This window comes from Orycteropus afer, unplaced genomic scaffold (genome assembly GCF_000298275.1).
Source record: "Orycteropus afer afer isolate SDZICR_OR568_19922 unplaced genomic scaffold, OryAfe1.0 scaffold00006, whole genome shotgun sequence".
NCBI classification, from domain to species: Eukaryota; Metazoa; Chordata; class Mammalia; order Tubulidentata; family Orycteropodidae; genus Orycteropus; species Orycteropus afer.
In genome coordinates this window covers 9,957,155-9,979,249 of record NW_006921593.1, presented here as the reverse complement: position 1 = coordinate 9,979,249, position 22,095 = coordinate 9,957,155, and the positions used below count along the sequence as shown (strand labels likewise).

The 22,095-nt window shown below is 53.9% G+C and overlaps 2 protein-coding genes across 2 annotated transcripts in view; one reads left to right on the top strand and one right to left on the bottom strand.

The window, feature by feature from the left end:
• The window catches only part of ARPC1B (actin related protein 2/3 complex subunit 1B), a 7,840-nt gene extending 1,209 nt beyond the window's left edge, over window positions 1-6,631 (top strand). Inside the window, exons 2-9 of the mRNA XM_007940893.1 lie at window positions 791-895; window positions 1,586-1,808; window positions 2,657-2,764; window positions 4,053-4,259; window positions 4,356-4,431; window positions 5,270-5,475; window positions 6,211-6,301; window positions 6,593-6,631. Coding sequence (XP_007939084.1) covers window positions 791-895; window positions 1,586-1,808; window positions 2,657-2,764; window positions 4,053-4,259; window positions 4,356-4,431; window positions 5,270-5,475; window positions 6,211-6,301; window positions 6,593-6,631 — 1,055 coding nt within the window. The remainder of the gene's footprint in view (window positions 1-790; window positions 896-1,585; window positions 1,809-2,656; window positions 2,765-4,052; window positions 4,260-4,355; window positions 4,432-5,269; window positions 5,476-6,210; window positions 6,302-6,592) is intronic.
• Window positions 6,632-7,965: 1,334 nt separating this feature from the next.
• On the bottom strand, window positions 7,966-19,997 carry PDAP1 (PDGFA associated protein 1). Its single transcript, XM_007940876.2, has 6 exons — window positions 19,985-19,997; window positions 16,574-16,665; window positions 13,178-13,288; window positions 11,149-11,270; window positions 9,128-9,279; window positions 7,966-8,024 (listed from the first exon to the last, which is right to left on the bottom strand). The coding sequence occupies exons 1-6, from the start codon at window positions 19,995-19,997 to the stop codon at window positions 7,966-7,968; spliced, it is 549 nt and encodes a 182-aa protein (XP_007939067.1).
• Between the last annotated feature and the right edge of the window lie 2,098 nt (window positions 19,998-22,095).

Below are 22,095 nucleotides of genomic sequence, written 5' to 3'. Positions count from 1 at the left end.
TGTGAGTGCAACATGGTGAGTGTGGAGGTGTGAACACGGCAGAGTGAGTGCAGTGTGAATGCAAAGGCACGCATGTCGAGTTGTGAGTGCAACATGGTGAGTGTGGAGGTGTGATGCAAAGGCATGCATGTCGAGGTGTGAGTGCAACATGGTGAGTGTGGAAGTGTGAACATGGCAAAAGGAGGGCAGAGTGTGAATGCAGAGGCATGCATGGAAGTGTGGCTGCAGTGGGATGAGTGTGGTGGTGTGAGCTCACCCCACACCTGCTTGGGGCTTCCCAGCTAGTAAGGTGCAGCAGGAAATGATGGCATAAGCACGCAGTGGATAGGGATGTGAGATATGAAAAAGAACCCACACGGCAAGGGGAAGGTGGTGGAGGAGGTACCCATGTCTTAGAAAAGGCCTGGAAGGCCTCTTGGAGGAGGTGACATTTGCGGACAGAAAGGAGGCAAGGGAGGGAGCCATGCAGGAGGTGTGGCCGGGGAGGCAGAGGCCCTGAGGTGGGTGCAGGAGGTGGGTGTGGAGTGAGGAGAGGTCCCGGGGAGAACAGTAGCTGGCCAGCTGCTGGCCTGAGTAGATGAGGAGAGGTCTCAGGAGTCAGCAGACTGCTGTAGGAGTGTCACAGTGCAGTGGGGATCAGAAAGGGGACCAGCAGGGCCTGAGGGGCTTCAGAGGGCTCCTTTGAGGAAAAGGAGGAGCACCAAGTTGTGAAGAACGACGCTTGTCCAGGTGGGCCCTAGGGGAACCTGGGGACCCTGGACATGCATTCCTGAGCCCCTGTCTTCTGCAGAGATTGCCATCTGCCCCAACAACCATGAGGTGCACATCTACGAGAAGAGCGGGGCCAAGTGGGTCAAGGTGCATGAGCTCAAGGAACACAACGGGCAGGTGACAGGTGGGTCGGCAGGTGGGGACCGAGGGCCAGGGCAGGGCCGGCCGGGCCAGCAGCCATCAACCCACTCACTGTATTAGGTCGGATGGTTTGGGTTGCAAGTAATACAACCCTGAATCCAACTGGCTTCAGTTACATACAACAGGAATAGTTGGTTCAGGAGACGAGTCTTGGGGATGTGTGGGTCTCCAAGGAGAGGTTTGATCTGGACCTCAGCACTACTGAGGACCCATCCTTTTCTATCTCTTGGCTTTGCCTTCCAGCATGTGGGGTGATGGCTTGGGAGAGCTTTCACACCTAATAAACTCAAGTAGCATGCCCTGGAGCCCTGGGGGCACAATGCTTAAGTGTTGGGCTATTAACTGAAAGGTCAGCGGTTCAAACTCACCAGCCGTGCTGCAGGAATAAGATGAGGCAGTCTGCTTCTGTAAAGATTACAGGCTTGGCAACCCTATGGTGTGGTTCCGCTCTGTCCTAGAGGGTTGCTAAGAGTCAGAATTGACGTGCCAGCTATGGGTTTGGTTTTGTTTTCAGCAACCCCTAGAGTCACCCCAATAAACATGGAATCTAAGTTTAAAAAAAAAAAAAGCGCTAGCTCTGCCGACTTTGGCCTGTAAGCCCCTCCTCCATGGTCACCGTAGGGCTGCCACCGCCTGGGTGGCTTCAGACTGGTGTGCCTCCCCCTCCCCACAGGCATTGACTGGGCCCCTGAGAGCAACCGCATCGTGACCTGCGGCACTGACCGCAATGCCTACGTGTGGACGCTGAAGGGTCACGTCTGGAAACCCACGCTCGTCATCCTGAGGATCAACCGGGCTGCACGCTGTGTGCGCTGGGCCCCCCAGGAGAATAAGTTTGCTGTGGGCAGTGGCTCCCGGGTCATCTCCATCTGCTACTTCGAGCAGGAAAATGACTGGTGGGTGCCTGGGCCGGGCTGGGCCGGGCTGGGAGGGACCCAGGCTGGCTCAGCCCAGCACCGTAGACCCAGACAGGGAGGGACCAGAACGGCCCCAGAGAGCTCTGGTGCTTTCAGACCCGTCACATGCTCCCAAGGAGGCCTGTCCTCTCTGGGCCGTGCAGGTGAACTGAGGGACCTCTCGGCACAGTCCCTGGGGGCCCCACACCAGGGGTGCCTCTACAGGGCATCTACATCAGACCCCACAGCCCTGTGCACCGGGCTCATCTTTGTCCCCACTTTACAGATGTGTAAACTAAGGCCGAAGCAGAGTCACTGTCCAAGGTGCCAACCGTCTGACTCTAGGGGCCCCTGCACAAGCTCCCAGCTGCTCAAAATCTCCTCCCCTGTGTCCCTGAGGGCAGAGACCAGCAACATGAGTCTGAGAGACCTGAGTTCAGATCCAGCATGGCTAGTTAGTGGTAGTGTGACCTAGTCAGTGGTGACTTCTTTTGCTGAGTTGTCCTGAGGCAAGCCTGTCAGAGTAGAACTGTGCTCCAGGGGTGTCCAGTGACTGTCGGAAGTAGATTGCCAGGCCTTTCTTCCAAAGCAGCTCTGGGTGGATATGAACCTGCAGCCTTTCAGTCAGTAGCCAAGTGCATTAACCACTTGCACCACCGTAGGACTCTAGGGAGACAGAGTAGTTTCCTCCCTACAAGAGGGACCCAGTACACAGGGGCCTGAACCAGGGCTAGGAGTGCGAGGCTCCTCCCCCACAGGACGTGGATGGCCTGCAGGGCCTCTAGAAGCCGAGGGGCCCTGGGGTATTGAGGCTCACGGCTGTCCTCCTGTGTGCCCCCCATCTCCAGGTGGGTGTGCAAGCACATCAAGAAGCCGATCCGCTCCACCATCCTCAGCCTGGACTGGCACCCCAACAACGTGCTCCTGGCTGCTGGCTCCTGTGACTTCAAGTGCCGGTGAGGCTGGGCAGCCACCAAGCAGGGTGGGATGCTGGCATCAACACGGGAGCGCGGGCTGGTGGGCGGAGGGAGAGCCCTATCCTGGGAGCCCCACGTCCTACCTTGCAGAGCAGCCCTGCTGCAGGGTGACTGGCATCTCCATCCAGCATCCTGTGAGCTTCTCTGTGGGAAAGACCATCCTTGTGTCCTGTTTCCAGTCCACTGGTAGAGTCTCAGCAGGACACGCCCCTTTGTCACATCTTGCACCATCAGAAAGTTTCCTTCTCAGGCTCTCTTCTCCTGCCTCCTTAGAATCCCTACCCCTTCAGTTTTCTGTCTGAAGGGAAATGAATGGGTGTGCTATTTCATACTGAAGTGTGAATGGCTTCTCATTGGAATGTAGTATCTCCAGATGCCTTTTAACTGTTACTCACCTGGGCCTGGCACCCCCATAAATGTCCCTCACCCATCAAACCCCAAGGCCTAAGGCTCCCAGCTACAGGCACATCCCCCCTGGGTCTCTGGATCTCCACCTGGGAAATGGGGCTGCAGCTGGCACCAGCAGCCCCCTCATAGGCCCTTGGGCACAGAGAGCATAGTGACCCCTTGGGGCTTTGCTGGTGCATGGGGGCTGGTTTGTTGGCTCCCTGCTCTGCCAGGTGATCCGGTACTGGTTAGGGGAGTACAACCAGAAACTAAGCAGACTGCCATCGAGTTGATTCCATCTCATCACAACCCTTCAGAACAGAACAGAACTGCCCCAAGGCTTTTCCAAGGCTGTAAACCTTCATGGCAGGAAACTGCCTCAGTTTTTTCTCCCACAGGGTGGCTGGTAGGTTTGAACTGCAGACCTTTTGGTCAGCAGCCCAGTGCCACCAGAACTCCTTTTTGGGGGAGTGCAGAGGATATATGTCAGAGTGAGGGGTGCAGCAGGTAGGGCTGGCAGGGCCAGGCAGGACTGGTTCACGGTGCAGAGCTAGAGGGAGAAGGGGCATCCAAGAGGCTTGCTACGGAAGGCAATGGCCAGCGTGACGGGGACCTGGCACTGCCCGGGGGCTGCGCCAGCTGTCAGTACTCAGCTCTCAGGTGAGGACTCTGAGCTGCAAGGCCTCCAAGCCCAGACTCTTGCACAAAGGAGACACTGAAGCCCAGAGCTGTCCAAGCACTAACACAGGTCATGGCAGCACCAGGTCTGCAACCCCTAACTCCTGGAGCAGTGCTCTGTGGCTGCCTCACCAGGCCAGTCTGGGAAGGGGGTCCCCTTCTCAGGCCTCTTACTCACCTCCTCTTTCACTGCTCCTGACAGGATCTTCTCAGCCTACATCAAGGAAGTGGAGGAGCGCCCAGCACCCACGCCGTGGGGCTCCAAGATGCCCTTTGGGGAGCTGATGTTTGAGTCCAGTAGTAGCTGTGGTTGGGTGCATGGCGTCTGCTTCTCGGCCAGCGGGAACCGTGTGGCCTGGGTCAGCCACGACAGCACTGTGTGCCTGGCTAATGCTGACAAGAAGATGACGTGAGTAGAGGCCACCCAGGTTGGTGGGGGGAGTGGGGGTGCCAAGACAGTGTGGGAGGAGGGGCAGAGTGTGGCTGACCTCTTTCCCCCAATCAGCGTCGCCACCCTGGCTTCTGAGACACTGCCGCTGCTGGCCGTCACCTTCATCACAGAAAACAGTCTGGTGGCAGCGGTAAGGATGAGGAGGGAGGGGCAGTGGCTGGTTAGAGCAGGTTTCCCTGCAAGCGCAACAGATGGTCATGCAATCTTCCCTCTCCTTTCTCTCAAACCATCCACCCACCCACCCATGAGTCCACCCATCTGTCTGTATCTGTATTGGTCAGGATAGGTTGGCTTTGCTGCAGTAACCACCACCCTCAGTCTCAATGGTTTAACACAGTAAGGATTTGTAACTTGCTCACATTGTATGTCCAATTGTGGGGGTGGTGGGGGGACTGTCTTCATGTGCCCCCAAACTGCCATGGCAGGGCAGTGTAGACACATACCCTGGACCCTAACGTTTCTCCTTACACTGAATACAAGAGTGGTCGCCTGACTCCGGGTGGGGGTGGGGAGGGCCTGGAAGTTCTGCATGGGCATCACCAATGCTTGCCCAACTATCTGCCGAGTCCATTTTCACCTGTCGTCAAACATAGGGGTGTCACTTTCTGCCTAAGGAGCGTCCACCTGACGGTCTCTCCTAGAACAGGTGGAACCAGGTGGGCAGGACACGAAGGCACGAAGGGCAATCCCAAACAAACTTCCCTGCTTCGTCAACTAGATGCTGGTCTTGGGGGAGGGGGGAGCCCCTAGATGCAGGCTTTGGGGCACCCCTCGACATCTGGGCCCTCTACACCTGGGGTCGGGGCTCTCCTCTGCGGCCTGCCCGTCGGTGCCCCTGAGCCTCCCGTTGCCCTGCCGCAGTCCCGCATTCGTCCCCTGGGCGCCGTGCCCCCTCCGGCCTCTGCCTCTGGATGCGGAGACTGGGGACGTTGCGCCTGCGCTCCAACGGCACGCCCGCCCCGCCGCAGGGCCACGACTGCTTCCCGGTGCTGTTCAGCTACGATGGCGCCGCGGGGACGCTGAGCTTCGGCGGCCGGCTGGACGTGCCCAAGCAGAGCTCGCAGCGCGGCATGACGGCCCGCGAGCGCTTTCAGAACCTGGACAAGAAGGCGAGCTCCGAGGGCGGTGCGGCCTCGGGCGCCGGACTGGACTCGCTACACAAGAACAGCGTCAGGTAAGGGTAAGGGCGGGGCCTGCGGAGCGGGCGGGGCCTAAGATGGCGGAACACCCCTGGGGGCGGGGACCCCACCTGGGAGCCTGACTGAGCTCAGTAGGTTACATAGAAGTTGCCTGCCTCTGGGAGTAGCGGTTCAGCCTCGCTCAGCATTTTAAGAGACCACCGTGCAGGATGTCGTCGGGGTGGAAGGTTCTCTGGAGTGGGTAGTGCCCAGCAGGTTCCCCGTGGGCGGGTCATGGCGGGGGCTGGGGAGGCTTGGAGCTAGAATCTCGCGAGGAGAGGCGGTGCTGCAGCCTTGTGAGGATCCCAGGTGGGGCAGGGGTCCACCTGGCTGCCAACCAGAGAAAGGAGTACCTTCTGCAGACTAAAGTTCGGACACCCAGCTGGACTTCAAGGCTCTTGAGAACAGCACCTGCACCCTCCGAGGCCCATGGTCTGCTTTTTTGTCCATCTAGCTACACACTATTACTGCAGTCCTCGAACACATTCCTCTTTGGCGTTCCAGCCCAGGCCCTTGTGACCCCTCTTACTCCCTGCAGTGCTTTTGCACACCACTGCTCACCCCAAGAGCCTTCTAAAGCCCACCCTGCGGCCTTGCTAGCCCACCTTCTAGGCTTGGCCGGCTGTCCCTGGTGGGGTACTCTCACTGGGGGCTCCCAAAGGGCAGAAAGGGCTGGAGTCAGCAGCAGGCACAGGCCAGGATAGGTGAACCTCTCTCTGTCCTCTTTGCAGCCAGATCTCGGTGATCAGCGGGGGAAAGGCCAAGTGCACGCAGTTTTGCACTACAGGCATGGACGGTGGCATGAGCATCTGGGATGTGAAGGTGAGGCTGTGTTAGGCTCCCCACAGGTCCTCAGGGTCCACCTTGGGTGTCCATGCTTTTACTCAGGAGTGGGCTATGCAGGCACTGGGTTCAAGGCCTGCCTTTACTACTGATTTGCTAAGTGGCCCTGGTGCCCTTGGGGGCACCTCCTCTTAGGGCTGGGAGGCAAAGCCAGGCCCAAGTTCTCTGTCCTCTGCCAAGATGGGGTAGGTGTGGGCCAGGGCCAGGACTCTGGGGGTGGGGTACCTACAGCATAGCTCAGAACCACCCTGTCTGCTCGTCTCCCTCCAGAGCTTGGAGTCAGCCTTGAAGGACCTCAAGATCAAATGACCTGTGAGGAGTAATGCTACCCTCCTCCCAGCAGCTGGGGAGAGGCCGTGAGGCTAAAAGTGGCTTTGCCGAGTCCCAGGGAGACAGCACCCGGCCCCAGGGGGGCCGGTCTTACTATGAATCTAAGAAACGTGCCTTTTTCCTAGAGAAATGCTTCCATTTGTTGTAAAAACGCACCCAAAGCACTCTGCTGGTCATGAACTGCTTCAGAACATGGAGGTAATAAACAACTGTGGGCAGGTTGCCTGTGTTTGGAGGGAAGGGTTGGTTTTTCTGCATGGGCACAGGCAGCTGATTTTTGCTGCTCGCCAACAAAACTGATCAAGCCCAAGGGCTACAAATAGTCTTCCAAGGGTAACAAGTGAGGTCGTGGCTCAGACACCATCAGCTACCGGGATGCTCACTCCCAGCATCAAGTCCCGAGGTGGTTCCTATGGGAGAGTCTCACCTGAGCCCCCAGAGGGAGGCCTGCTGTGACCCCAGTTGCCTACTTGGGGAAGGCAGGGAGAGGCTGGCTCTGGTACCCTGAGGTATCTCCCCACACTCCTCTCAGTGTCACCAGAACCTTGTCAGGCAGGCTGTCTGAGAGCGATGCTATGCCCTGCTAGGTGACAATGGCCCAGGCACAAGAGGATTCAAAGATGATCATGAGACAAGGATTATGATAATGTCAAGTTTAATCTGCCAAATATACAAGTTGAATTTGTAGAGCGTGTTCTGCCTGGGTGCCGCACAGTAAACAGGTTTCTTGAAATGACTGATGGTTAGGGTTAAAAACGGGCCCTGGCCAGCTGGGTGGGAAGGGGCAGGGAAGGGCAGAGGAAAGGCCTCAGTCAGGGGCTGGCAAGAGGCAAGCTGGGACTTCAGGGACCCAGGGCATGGGCTCCCAGAAGGCAGCCCCTCTCATGAGCTAGCACCCAGGCAACAGACTGGGGCTGGTTGTCACAAACTGAGCAGCAGCTACCCTGGGCACAAACTCCCTCTACTGTGCAATCCACCAGACAAACAACGGAAGTTCTCCTTACCCCATCTCCCAGGTACCCCCCCCCAAGGGTTCTGAATTCCAAAAACAGCAAACATTCAAATGGTTACATATGAAATGCTTTCCCGAATCTTTCCCTCTCGGAAGATAGCAGCTGCTCCCTCCCCCAAGACCCCCCACCCACCATCCCCCAAACGATTTCTGTGCCAAGATGAAAAGGAGGCCCCGGGGGGGAGGGGGGGCTCCTAGCCGTGAGGGGCTGCTGCAGCGGCGCCAGGGCACAGGGCAGGCCGCACGCAGATGTCCTGGCGATGGGGCCCGGTCCCCACTTCTCCTCTCCCCCATGGCCACTTTACTTGTTCAGGGAGAGCGACTGCATTCGTTTTCCTGACAGTGTCGCATCGTCTTTTGCTAAAGGGTGGGAAGAGGTGGAGTCAAGACACAAACCACCACCCCTCCACAGCGCACAAGACACACACGCACAAAACCCACAGGCTGGCCCATGGAGTCAGAGCTTTAGAATGCAAGGCCTCGCAGACCATGCTGTGCAATGACTCGGGGCAGAGGAGAGAAGACACGCATCCAGGGACACCTTCAAACCCACCTTTCCCAACACGTCTGCGGGGATGCCACTTCTTGGCAGCTGCCCCTCCCTGAAGGCCCACCGACACAATCTCTACTTTTCTCAGCCCACTTCCCAGGCAGAACCCCAGCATTCCAGCCTCTCCTGCACGTTCTGATGTCTAAACCAACACCATTCAAGTAGCTGCACGTAAAAAATCCCTTCCTGCTTGGGGCTTGTGAAGCACTGCTACCGCATGGGGAGGTACCGTAAACGGGAGGCTTCCAGAGTGGCTGACCAACCCCCTGGGCAACTGAGCTCCCGTTTCTGGGCCTCCATTTTCCCATGACCTGGTGAGGAGACAAGACAGCGTCCAAGACCTCCCAGCTTCTCCCGGGTCTGAGTGGGAGATGGAAGGGTGTGAGCTGATGGCTCCTGTAAACTAGACCAACCTGGGCCTAAAGGAAAACTGCCAATGCTGGCCCACCTGGAGGAAGCAGGGGGAACAGGGCACCTGGGCCCCTCAGCACAGCCCACCCCACATGATCCCTTGGATGGACAGTGGCGACCCCAGGCAGCTCTCAAGGCTTCACAAGGCACCAGAGACCTCAATGGAACTTTCTAGACTTAAGGTCTACACTGCGTGCATGAGCCCGAGGCCGCCTCCTGCTAGGGCAGGTGGGGGGCAGTGACCACTGATACAGTGGACAGGACTCTGCTGAGGTGCCAAACCAACTCACACTCCATCTTGCTGCGGACCCTCCCAACACCCTGACAGGGCGCCACAGGAAGGCACAACCTGGTCAGGAAATGCCACTACTCAGTCCTGGTGTGTAACGAGGACACTAAGGCTGGGTTCAGTGGCTTGCCAGGAACTGTGCCCACCAGTCAGCAGCCCCTGCCTGTGCGCCCCCCACGCAGCTGTCATTCCCACCTGTGGCCCAGGACGCACCTTTCCTCTCCTCTTCCTTCTTCCTGGCGGCCTCCTCCCGCTGCTTCCTGATGATCGCCAGCCGGGCAAGGTCGGCCTTGGCCTGCTCTGTTTTCCCAGCTAAGTGCATTTTCATGTAACGCTCTTTTGCTTTCTGCTTCTCAATTTCTTCTCTGTTTGAAAAAAATGGCGTCACAGGGAATGTCTTCCCACCATTTAGTGGAACTGGATGTGGCAGCCAAAACGAAGGCCAAGGACTCAGGCTTAGGGTCAAAGTGGGGAGGGCGCTGGGTGGGTACAGGGGCCCTGGGCCTTGTGTGCCCTCTGCTTGATGGACACTCACCAAACAAGCAGTGGAAGAGCCCCAGCTTACGCACAGAACACAGATATGACTAAGGGGAGCGGCTCAACATACACTTAACATCCCAGATGGAAAACAAGGGTGGGGAGTGAGCTCAGCATCTGTGACCTTCAGAGCCACAGCCTCAGAGAGGACCATGGCTGGCTGGGGGGATGACATTTAGGGGCTTCATGACCAGAGCCCGGTGTCCATGGTGAGAGAAGGGACCAAGAAAAGAACCATGTGTTCAGGAAAGCTGACCATGAGGACAAAAGCACGAGAAACTACATTCCATAAGGAAGAAGAAAGGAGCAGGGAGTCTCAGGCCATGGACAAGAGACACATCTAATCCCACGTGTTGACACAGCCTGTTGTCAGCCAGAGCAGCTCTGATGTGCAAGCTGCCTTCCAAGGGAGTGAGCCCTCATCAGTAGGGTTTGTGGGAACAGAAGTCAACTAGTCCAGAGCAAAGCTATAAGCAGTCAAACCACTGGGCCAAGGGAACATCCCACTTGAAAAGGCAAATGCTGGGAGACTGGGAGCCCTGCCTGACAGGAAGTTGGGGGAGACCTGGCCACACAGAGGCCACCACAAGACACAAGGCTGCATGGAACAAGAAACAAGGCACATGAGCCTGGCTGGTTAGAGAGACCACAGCCACCAGAGCATGGGATAAGCAGATGTCTCGCCTGGGATTCAGGACAAGCTGTGTGCCCAGCAGATCCACCCAGGGAGGGCAGTCCAGAGTCGGGCTGCTGAGCTGGGCCGCCAGAGCTCCAAACCCGGAGACCACAGAGCCATCTGGAACAATGACCAAAGCTGCCTGAAGGCTCTGCAAGCCCCCCAGTGAAGATGACTGCCAGACACGGTGCTGGCCTTTAGAACTATCATCCTGGAAACCCCAAAGGGTGGGCAATCAATAAGACCCCTTTTTACTGGTCAGGATCTGACACCCTGAAAGGGCACTGACTTATCCACAGTGGCACAGCTGCTAAGTGTGACAGTCTGGTATCACTAGAGCCCTTTTGCTTAGGGAAGGCCAGTACCAGCCCACACTGTTGGCATTCTGGGGGCTCAAGCCTGAGAGGGAAGCTACCGGAGGGGTAGAGGACTCCTTAGCAGCCTCCATTCGCTCCCCAAGTTTGCGGGCCCTCTCTGTGGGAATTTTTCAGACTACCCTCCATAGGGAGATGGATTTAAATCCTAGCAGTCTGGTCGGACGAGAAACTTGGTTGCTCCCACCAGCAGTCGTCAGGCCCTTAATGGCCATCAGAAGCCAGGGCACTACCTGTCAAGGACAGACTGAGTAGACACCTCAGTTTTCAGCCTCACACAACCCAAGAGGAGGAACGAGTAGCTCTAGAGGGCTGGGGCATTATAGACAGCACAGACCTGTCCCTGTAGTCATGGCAGCACAGATAGGCCAGGAATGATCAGCCCAGGTTGGAGCAGGGGTGCTCTAGAGGAAGGAACCTTCCTTAGGCTACCCACTGTGTCCCTGGGCTGGCTGCTCCAAGTGTAATGCTTACGTCTTAATCTTCTCTTTTCCCTGATACCACATTTCTACTGGTGAATTTTCAGGGGGAGTGGGGGTGGCTTTGGGGAATGAGATGAAACAAACAGCACAGTTAATGAGTTAATAACCACCACCCATCCTCTGGGGACCACAGAGCCAGGTCACAGCCCACCCAGCCAACATTACCGTTCCCTCCTCGAAAGTTCCTTCGGCCCGTCCAGGTCCAGCTGCGTGACCTTTTTGGTTGTCTGTGCCACTCGGTTGGGGTTCTCAATGTCGATGAGCCCTTCCACGCCTTTGCGCTTTTGCTAGAATTGGGCAAGATGCTGGCCGTTGGAGCAAGTTTCAGTCCTGGAGAGCCCCAGGGCCACTTCCCCACCTCCCACCATCCCACATGGATGGGAATAAACTTTCGCTCCACCCCCTACCAGACAGCATGCTGGGCCTGGGCTCCCTAGAGGGGACAGCACTCAGGAGGTGCAGGGACTGCAAGTGTGGTTTGTATAATGGGAGCCTGGCCCATGCCCAGCCATGGGGTTATAATCCCAGTTTCAGAGATGACAGAATGGAGGCTTGAGGTTAAACATCCTGCATGAAGCCGACCAGGAAATGAACAGTACATGAGAAGCGAACCTAAGCCCAACCCAGACGCTCTCAGCCCAAGGAGCTATATCCCACTTCCAAGCTCAGCCTCCCAAAGTATTTTCCATGGAACCCCATGCATGGTTTTTCCTGTCGCAAGCACATGCTGAATCCCAGGGCAAGGTGAGCCAAGGTTGTGTGTCCTCATGGCCAATTCCAGTCCCACCCATCCTGGCTGAAAGGAGGAGGGAAACACAACTTGAGAATGGGCCATCGTATTGTACAGCCCACGTGGGTTTCTGGAGAGATTCAAGAAACTAGAACCTGTACCTCTCACCTCCCCAGGCCAAGTTCAGGAAGGAGCAAGAACACAAATTCTTAACACATCATCTGATTTCAAAGTTTCAGGCCCTGGTAGTCCTCACTTTCCCGTTTAAGTGACCAGGGAGACACTTCTAAACGTCAGTCAACCTGACCACTCTACAGAAGGCTCCAGACATCTATCTCCGGCTCAACTGCGTATTTTTTCTGACCAGGCACTACAAACCAAACCCCTCACCCTGCTCTGCCCCACAATCCTAGGCACCACCCAACTCTTCTCGTTCCTGCGACCCTGAACCCAACCTCAGCAAACCCTAAAACATGGCTTGAATCTGTCCACTCATCTCCAGTGCCACTGCCACAAACCTAGGACAAGCCACCGCATCTTGTGTGGATGACTGTTCCCACCTCCCTGCTCCCACCTTTGACAACCGACCACTTGTGTCCAAAGAGGAGCCAAAATGACCTTTTAAAAGCAAATTAGCAGCCAGCAATTACTTTAAAAGAAAGATAAGAAAATAAGAGAGCAGGGAAAATAGGTTAATAAAAACAAAGCCACCAGAATGGAAAAAATGAGAATGTTCAAAAACTATGAAGAATGTATTATATTTTTATGAAAATGTTTAGGAACTGCACAACCCCCTTGTGCCTTAGTTTCCTATGCCCATTGATTACATGGGTGTATTATTTGCAAAAAAAAAAAAAAAAAAAAAACCACCACATGGAAATTGTTGAATGGAAACCTAAACTGGTAATGTAAACCTTCACTGAAAACATAAAATATTAAAAATAATAATAATAATAAATACAGCCCATCTCTCTCTCTCCACCACATCAAGGCCTCCACCAACATCCAAGAACCCAAAGTTCTCCCACTGGCCCTCAGGAGCTGCCCCTGCTGCCCTCTCTTCCCTCACTGGCATCATTTACTTGTCAACCCCTAAGCCACAGCCCTGCTGCCCCTTCCTGTTCCTTGAGCAGGCCAAGCCTGCTCCCCCTCCAGGGCCTTTGCACTTGCTAGTCTGGCTGCCTCCACTGCTCCGTAAGCCCATTTTTGCATGGCTGCTCCTTGTTTTTCAGATCTCAATGACCACCTCCTATAAGACACCCTTCTAACTACTCTCTATCACAATAGATTTTACTCATAACACTTCACTACTTGAAATTATTCTGTTCATTTATTTCTTTATTATCTATACACCCCACTGGAATGTAAACCCCTAAGAGCAACAAGGACCTTGCTGCATCTCCCAACCAGGCCCTCAAAAAATGTTCATCGAATGGAGGAGCCCAGCCCCATGGGGCTCAGTACCTGATAGTCATCTTCATCCTCCTCACTCTCATCTGAGTCTAGAGATTTCTTCTCCTTTTTGGGGTCACCCGTAGCCCCATCTCCACCCTCTTCTCCTTGTTCCTCTTCTTCCTGTTTCAGAAATGGACAACCTGCTAAATCAAAAATGCAAAGCAAACCCCCAAGACTGTGACCCCACCACCACCTTCAGACTGTGGGCCTTGAGAAATGGAGCCTCTGCAAGGCTGGAACCACATCTGACAAGAGTCCTGCTCTGTGACTCTGGCCCCCTCAGGGGGGTATGGAATAGGAATAGAGGCAGCCTATCCACTCACTCCAGGCTGCTCATAGTCCAGCAAGTCCCTCACCAGCCACGAATGGCCCTGCCCCCTGCTGGTAAGGGCAAGATCTCCTCTTCATGGCAGCAGGACTGAGCTGAGCTGCTGGAAACCAGCGTTGCTCAGCTCCCCTAACCCCCTGCTCATTCCCCCACTCCCCAAATGCATGTGCCAACTCATTCTGGGCAAGGCCAAGCCATCCTGATCTGCCTTTGTGGACGCCCTTCTGCATGGCTTCCCAAACAACACCCTGGCATGCGCCTTCCCTCCATTTTTCTTGACACCCCACAAAGTCTCTTACAGAAACCTTATGTCCTTTCCCTGGTCTGTACTGCCTCTGTTCAACTCTCCTTCCTTCCTGTCATTGCCACCTCTGAACACTTGCCTACATTCTCCTCCACGAGACCCTTTGTGGTGCTGTGAATTACTTGGTATGGCTGTTCTAGCCATGGTCTTTGTGCCTCCCACCAGATTACTGGCTGGAACTATGCAAATGTTAAGGTGTTTGTGGCCCACTAAGGGAACTGGATAGCTTGTTAGTCATGTAAATAAGGTACATGACACCCTTGTGGGGATAGGACCACAGAAATATGGTGTATGAACTCTAATGTGGGGATTGCTTAGTGATGACATTCTGCTAGGCTTAAAGTGAGCCCTCCTAGAGGCAGAAAGAGGGATGGGATCTCACTGCTATCAAAAGAGAAGAGCTGAAGTATGTCCTTGGACCTGAGAACCCTGCGCAGAGAGACAGCAGAAATGACTGGCACAAAGAGACAATAGAACCGAGAGAGTGGCATGAGACAGAGTGGTGGGGCTTGCCAGTCCATGGAGCAAGAAAGGTGAGTGCCTCTGGGCAGGAGGCTTTATGGCGGAGTGGGATGTACCTGGTGTACCTATTGGCAGAGCTAAAAGAGCTTTGTAACACCTGCCTAAGCAGAGCAGAGGCCAGGCCAAGAGGCTAAGGGCCAAAGACAGTCATGCCTGAAGGAATGGCACAGGGGATGCTGTCCTGATTAAAGAATTGTATCCAGAGTGTTTGTGAACCTGAATTGTAACCTATTTCTTCCCTAATAAACCCCATAATCATGAATATGGTCTATGAGTTCTGTGTGGCCACTGCAAAGAATTAGCGAACCCAGCAGACAAGTAGTTGAGTGTCGTGGAAGGGATGGCTGGTGTCAGAATTGGTAAGACTAGAGGGTGGCAGCATGTCTGGCCTCACAGGAATAAGCCTTGGGCTGCAAACAGCGACTCTCTCTCTCCCTTGTGAAGTTAGAGGTCAGATGCTGCTGCCTTGTGCCCTTTCTGCACTTCTCATGATGTAGCCCCTCCTTTCCTTTCTGGGGTATGAGCTGTGCCACTCATCTTGCTCTGACAGTGTCTATCACCTGTGCCCTTAACCAGGATCTAATGAATGGCAGGCGATGTGAATACCTACAATGATGGAAATATCCTGTGGTACGATCACTTTACCATGGCCTATCTAGCCACAGTCTTGCAACTCCCACCAAATGACTGGGTGGAATTATGCAAATGAGGTGCTTTTGGCCCACCAAGGGCATTTGACAGCTTGCTAATGATGCAAGTAAGATGCATGGCACCTCTGTGGGGATGGGACCATGCAAATAAGGTGCATGAAATCCTAGTGAGGAGATCTGTCAGTTTTGCTATCCCCCTAGGCTTAAAATGAGACATCACAGAGGTATACAGGGGGAACCTGACTATCACCAAGAGACGGGAGCAGAGTATGTCATTCGAACCCAGGGTCCTTGTGCTGGTAATCTCCTAGACCTAGGAGACAGAGAGCTGTAACACTGGAGATGAGCAGCTGCAGCAGCAGAACCAGGAAACAGGCCAGAGACGGTGGCTTCCCAACCCACAGAGCAAGAAAGCTGAGTGCCTTTGGGCAGGAGCCCTGGTGACAGAGTAGGATGCCTCTGGGCACTTGGTGAGTCACTGACTCACTGAGCAACAAAGCTCAGTGCCTTTGGGCAGGAAGCTTGCTGGTGGAGTGAGGTGCCTAAGGGCACTTGTCAAGGGAGCTAGGCTTGCTGACTGACCCAGAGTGAAAGAGCTGAGCACCTCTGGCTAGGAGGCCTGCTGGTCCAGTGGGGTGCATCTGGACACTTATCAGTGGAGTGAAAAAACTTTGCAACACTTGCTTGTGAGCAGGGGAGAGACCAGGGCAGCCCAAGAGGTCCAAGGCAGGAAGAGGCCTGCCTATGGGAATGGCTAAGGAGAGACTGCACTGATGAAAGAACTATATCCTGAGTCTTTCCTGATCCTGAATTATAACCTGTCACTTCCCTAATAGACGCTATAATCATGAGTATGTCCTGTAAGTTGTGTGTGGCTACTGTAACGAATTATCGAACAGCTAAGCAGAGAATATTGTGGGAGGGATGGCTGGTGTCAGAACTGAAAACAAGGTTAGAGGGTGGAGGCATGTCTGACCTCCACCTCATAGGAATCAACCACGGGCTGTTGATCTTGATTCCCTTTGCCCTTTTGAAGTTAGAGCAGGTCGGGTACCTCTGCCACGCCACTTTTACACATCCTGTATCCTAACAATGAATGGGCTAAAACAGAGTAGAGCAAACTCCTGTATCACCTGGGGCTGGTGGGGACAGGGGTAGTACCAGTGAAAGAGTCACAGAGGAGGTCTTGAGGAATCAATCGCCCTTTTCCTGTTAGGGGTATGGGCAGGCAGGCAGCATGTCCTGCTGGGTTTGGCAGGCAGTCCATGGCTGGAGCAGACAAGTGGGATGCCAGGAGCCGGACCTGCAGTAGGTCTGAGCCTGATGTTGACGGAGTCCCTGGAAGGCAGGGACTGAGTTCTTTTTCCTGGGTCCCTAACCAGAGATCATGGGACCAAGAACTGACCTGCTAGGGCACTGTCTGCCAAGTGAACCAAGTTCTTTCTAATTGATCCAATCAGAGGATGTGTCCCAACCTGTTGCTGGTTGTGCTGGGACTCCCGCCTACTGTCCCTAGGATGGGTCCCTTAATTGGCCTTTCTAGGAGCCAGAGGCAGGGCCACCCTGGGCCACTGGAATTGCCTGGACAGACATGTACTCACCCTTGCCTTCTGCTTCTCAGCCTGGAGCTGGGCGTCAATCTCCTCAGGGCTTGTGTACTGTCTTGCTCGGCCTTTGTGGCCGCCCTTTCTCCCTGCACAAAGATTGGCAGTTTAGAAGGTGAAAGGCAGGCAACTTCCATGACTGCCCCAACCCCCAGAGGGTTTCATCCTAAGGGAGCTGCTCACCTCACCTGCCCCTCATCAAGCATCACCCAACATCTCTTCCTCCTCCACATGTGCAAAAGGACCCGGGAGCAATGGGTGACCATCCTGATGCACCACCAAACGGTGTAGGCATGCAGGTTCCCACAAATAAGACCCAAGGGGAGAGCACAGGGGAGGGAGCACAGCATGGTGTGAACAGCTAATGCAGTCACCAGAAGGTGTAACATTTATGCCCCTACTGCCACCACAGTGCTATTTACTTCAGTACTGTCACAGCCATGGGCTCACCTGATCCTCAGTACAAACCTATAGTGTGGGAGTAACTGCCAGTCTCGTTTGTTTTAAAGACCAGGAGACTTAAGATCAAGGGAGAATGGTGGCAAGCATGGATTTTGGAATCCGACCCATGGGTGCAAATCTCAGCTTGGCCACTTACTAGCTTTGCAACCTTGGGTAGGTTTCTTAACCTCTCAGTCTCTCAATTTCCCCATCTGGGTTCCTCCCTCATCAGGTTACCATGACAATGGCTTAGTTAATATGTATAAAAATGACTGAAGAGTCTCTGGCACAGGCTAAGCACTACAAAAGGGCTGGCTATAATGACTACCTTTTTCTCTACTAGGTTATTTGGTGGGGGAAAAAAAAAACACTGACCACATAACTAATTTGCTGCAGCTGTCAAGAACTATAATGACGTACACTGTGTTCATCTAACTATGTATGGTATAAAGTGGGCACTTAGCAGGAAAAATAAAACCTATAAAATTCCCTTGTGCCTGGAGCAAGCAACAAAGTTAAAAGTGAAAATAAAGCTGACCCAGGTTGAATTCCCAACCAATAAGCCTCATTTGGAGCCACCACCTGTCTGTTCGTGGAGGCTTTTATGTTGCTATGATTCTGCACAGGTTTCAGTGGAGCTTCCAGACTAAGACCCACTAGACAGAAAAGCCTGGCAATCTGCTTCCAAAAATCAGCCACCAGTGAAAACCCTATGGATCACAACGGTCCGATCCACCACCAATCATGGAAATGGTGTGAGACCAGGCAGTGTTTCGTTCTGGTGCACGTGGGGTTGCCAAGAGTCGGGGGTCAACTTGTTGTCAAGCTAATAACTGCAGTAACAAAGTTAATAACGTGACTTGCAGTTTTAAGAGTATTGGTTTTACAGATTGATTCTCTTGAGCCAAGACAGTAGACTGTAACTGGTTATGGCCATCAGCCAGTTTTACAGTAGGGTGGTATGTTCTCTGTCGGCCCCAGAGGATGCTGTGGGGCAGCTGTGGCCTCAAGCCTGGGAAACTGAGGCACACCTGATTTCCAGTGAGTCTCTTACCCTGAACTGAGACTCTAATTAGACAATTAGACAATTGGTTGCTCAGGGCTTCAGGGGCAGTGGCAGAGATACCAGCCTCCCCTGCTTTCTAGACAGCAGCTGTGGAGCCATAATTGGCTGATGCAGACCACACCACCCATTACTAATGACTACCTGGCCTCCCAGAGGCAGCTCAGTCTACTCATGAAAGTCCTATTGTGAGAGATCAAGCTCCCTGTTAAAGAACCCCACACCCTCTTTTACCAACTTCCTATTCTAGGAGATGGTAACTCCTCACAACCAGTTATTGTAGGCTCTCATCTTGCACACCTGACTAGGTGATAATGACCGTAGCTTGCTTTACAGTAACTTTTACAGGAGGTTCTTCAAGCTTTTAAAAATATTTCCCAGTGAGCATAATGGAAACGAGTTGGTCCGGAGCGCTTGGTGAATTCTATACCTTTTTAAAACATCTTCATGTTTTCTAGGGTCCCTGGGTGGTGCAAATGGCTTGTGCTTGACTACTGACCAAAACATTGGTGGTTTGAACCCAGCCAGTAACACTGTAGAAAAAAGGCCTGGCAATCTGCTTTGGTAAAGATTACAGCCTCAAGAAAACCCTATGAGGCAGTTCTCCTTGGCCACGTGGGGTCACTATGAGTCAAAAATCAACTTGACAGTACCTAACCACCTCAACGTCCTTCACAAGCCAAAAGAACAGGTCATTTAGCCATTCCTACTTAAAATGCTGTAACGGTAACTTCCAGTCTTGGCCATTAAACAGGACTCTGGAACAAAAGGGATCAGTTAGCAGAAACCGTTCACAAATGCTAAGACTGAGGAACCTGGAGGCTCCACAGCTCCCCCAACCCCAAAATCAATCAGTGGGGCGCTAGGTTTAAACAGATCTAGCTCTGAAAACTTCAGTGTCTCTGAGAATGTCTCTGAGATATTGTCAGGAAGTCCTTTAGGTGTGAAAAAGCTCCAGGTAAGCTGTTCCTGGGAGAAAGGCGCCGAGGGGGCTTTAACCAACAGGGCACATGAGCTGCGGCTACTGACCGAACATCTGTTCCCTGCCAGGAGCCAGAAGCCATCATTTTCCACCCACACCCCAACTGAGCGAAGGATCATTGACCCAGTGTTTCAGATAAGGAAAATACACTGTGTTCGAGGCCACAGTTAGACAGTGACACCACTGTGATTCGAACCGGGGACTACTGGTCTCAGAGGAAAGAGGCCGGTCTCCAACATACTGAGCCACGGACTCCAGCTTCTCGGCCTTACAGCTAACAATGGTTACCGTAAGCTGGGCCCTTAGCGACTGCCAAGCATTGTAGCAGCGCTCCGATTACCTACTTAAAGCCTCGTATCAGTGTCGCGAGGCAGGTACAATCATTACCCACCTTGCAAACGAGGAAACTGAGACACAGGGAGATTAGGCGACTGCCTCAAAGGCACACATGGAGTCGCCACCACATAGAGGCGTCACAGCCAGGTCAGCCGAGCCCAAAAGCATCACATTAAGGCTTATTCGGCAAAGGCCTGGTCCACGAGAGGGCCCACGTTTTACACACAGGGCGGACAGGCCCGGCCACAGGCGCCGGACACGGTGACTCAGTCTCCCGCCAGCCTCGAAATGAGAAGAAACTTCAGACCCCTCAGACCTGGAGAAGCGCGCTCCGGATTCGGCCTCCGGCGCCGGTGAAAACTGGGGCCTCTGAGTCCCTTCAAGCCCCCGAGAGTGGCTCTAGGCCACTACGGTCCTCAGTTTACCCATCGGAACAATTAGGCGCCGAGGCCCATCCCAGGCCCTCCACCAGCGCAGACGCCCGCCCTCAGCGCCGCTCTCCGAGACACCCGCCGGCTGAGGGACAGTGGGAGTGGGACTCGGGCCGTGCCTCGAGGCCCTGGAGCCACGCGCGCCCGCCCCTCACCTCCTTTAGGCATCGCGGCTCCGGCGGCTGCTGCGGCGGCGCCTCGAACTAACTCCGGAACCGGAAACTCCCTGGGCTCGACTCTTTCCGTCTAGGTTAGAGCCCTCCGCACGCCGCCGCCGCCGCCGCCGCCGCCGCCGCCGCCGCCGCCGCGAGGACCGGGCACCTCCGACAGGCCCCCAGCAAGAAGAGGGAGTGTCCCGCGCGCCGCCTGAATCTAGGTTCGTCCGCGCGCTGCCAGGCAACAACGCCTCCAGTAGCCTCGCCAAGGGAAACGTCTGTGTCTGCTAGCCACCGCCCCCCCCAGGAAAGTGAGGGCACTGGATAACAGCGGCTGTAGCGTTCTATACAGGCAGCTTTGTGGACACCCAAGATGACGCAATCTTCGCGTGAGAAGGGGCAGGATTCCGCGAAGACCTCATTCTGAAAAGATCACCTGAAAAGCGGAAACCGTCAATAGAGAAGTGGCGGCAGGAAGAGGCTGGGGTTTTGGTGAGTGTTTGGCTGCCTTGGTAACGGTTTTGGCCAGACGTTGGAGATCTGCACTTGCTAAAAGGGCGATCTGAGCTTCTGGGCTAGGATGGGGTCGAGACGCTGGACCGGGAGCCCAGAGTCAATTTCCAGGAGGAGGCGGAGCCTTTATTTATTTTGCTGAAGAGATGGGAGGTTTGGGGCTTTTCTTGCTACTAGGCTTCTTTTCAGGCCGTTTTCTCTGACAAGGACTCATTTTGTCTACATCCTGCTTTTTCTTCTAAGATCGCTTTCATGTAGTTCTTTCCTGGAACCTTTTCTGAAATCCCAATGGTAAACGTCTTCTCGCCCCTCTATTTTCTCTACCTTTCCTCGAACGCTTCCAAGGGATGATGTATTTTTTACACCGCCCACCACCTCGTTCGTTTGGACCTGGTTACCTCGTACCTGTCAGCTCCCTCGGGAGGCCTTCTCTGACTCGCAGGCTGGGCAGGGCCCTCGGATTTCCCGGGGCAGTAGGAAAGCGATCCTTTTCTTGTCACTGGCTGTGTCATTGCCCTCCCAGATCCTCTGTAGTTTCACGCGGGAGGAGACCAGTGCGGAGAGCACTGACCCGACCAGTTTGCAGCAATATGATCATGACTTTACCTCTTGGGAGTTTAATTTCTCATTTGTAAACATGATATGGAGAGCTCGTGAGAAAAGGCCGTATGTGTGTGTAAACTTTCAGAAGGGAGGAGCTGGGTGAATTTGGGGGAGATGAGTCTGTTGTGCTTAAAGGTTAGCGATAAGTGGCCTGTATTCTCTTTTGCCAGCGAGGAAATGCCATGTGGTTTGAAAAGCTCTTTGCCATTTAGATTTGGAAGGGCTCTTGCATGGGTTGTCCGCTACTTGTCTTTGGGTACTGTGTTGGTTAGATCTGAAAGGGACTATGTTGTTATTGTTGTTATGTGCTGTCGAGTTGGCCTGACTCATAGTGATCCCTCCTTGGGTTTCCGAGGTGGTATCACTACAGAAATAGATTGTCCAACCTTCCTTCCAAGGAGTGGCTGGTGAATTTGAACCGGGAGCCCTCTGGTTAGCAATCAAGTGCCTTAGCACTGTGCTACTAGAGCTCCTAAAAGGGACCGTAGAAATCAGCTGATTGACTGCCTTCATTTTACAGATAAGGAGACACAGGACCAGAGAGACAAAGTAACCTCCTGAAAGACACAGAATGAGTAAATGGTAGAGTTGGACAAGAACCCAAGCCTGTACCGCAAGAGGTCTTCCACTACACCCTTGGAAAGCAGATCCTAAGGTGCTTTGGGTTTACAGCTTTTTAAAACGCTTCTCTCAGCTCCCCTAGGCCTGGTCCCGGTAACACTGCATTGTAATTACTCTTTCATCTCCCTGCACCAAAAGTCACCGTTGGGGGGGGAGGGTGTCAGCGGGGGGAAGAGGCTGTGTCTTACTTGTCCAGTGCAGGGCCAAGCTTATAGTTGATGTTAATAATAGCAGCAAACATTCACTAAGTGCCTGGCACTTTAAATTCAATTATAAATAAGTCTTCACAATTACCTCATAAGGTTAAGATTGGTTTGCTGAGATTGAGGGATTTATAAGCTTCCTAAGGTCACAGCAGTGGTGCAGTAGCAGTG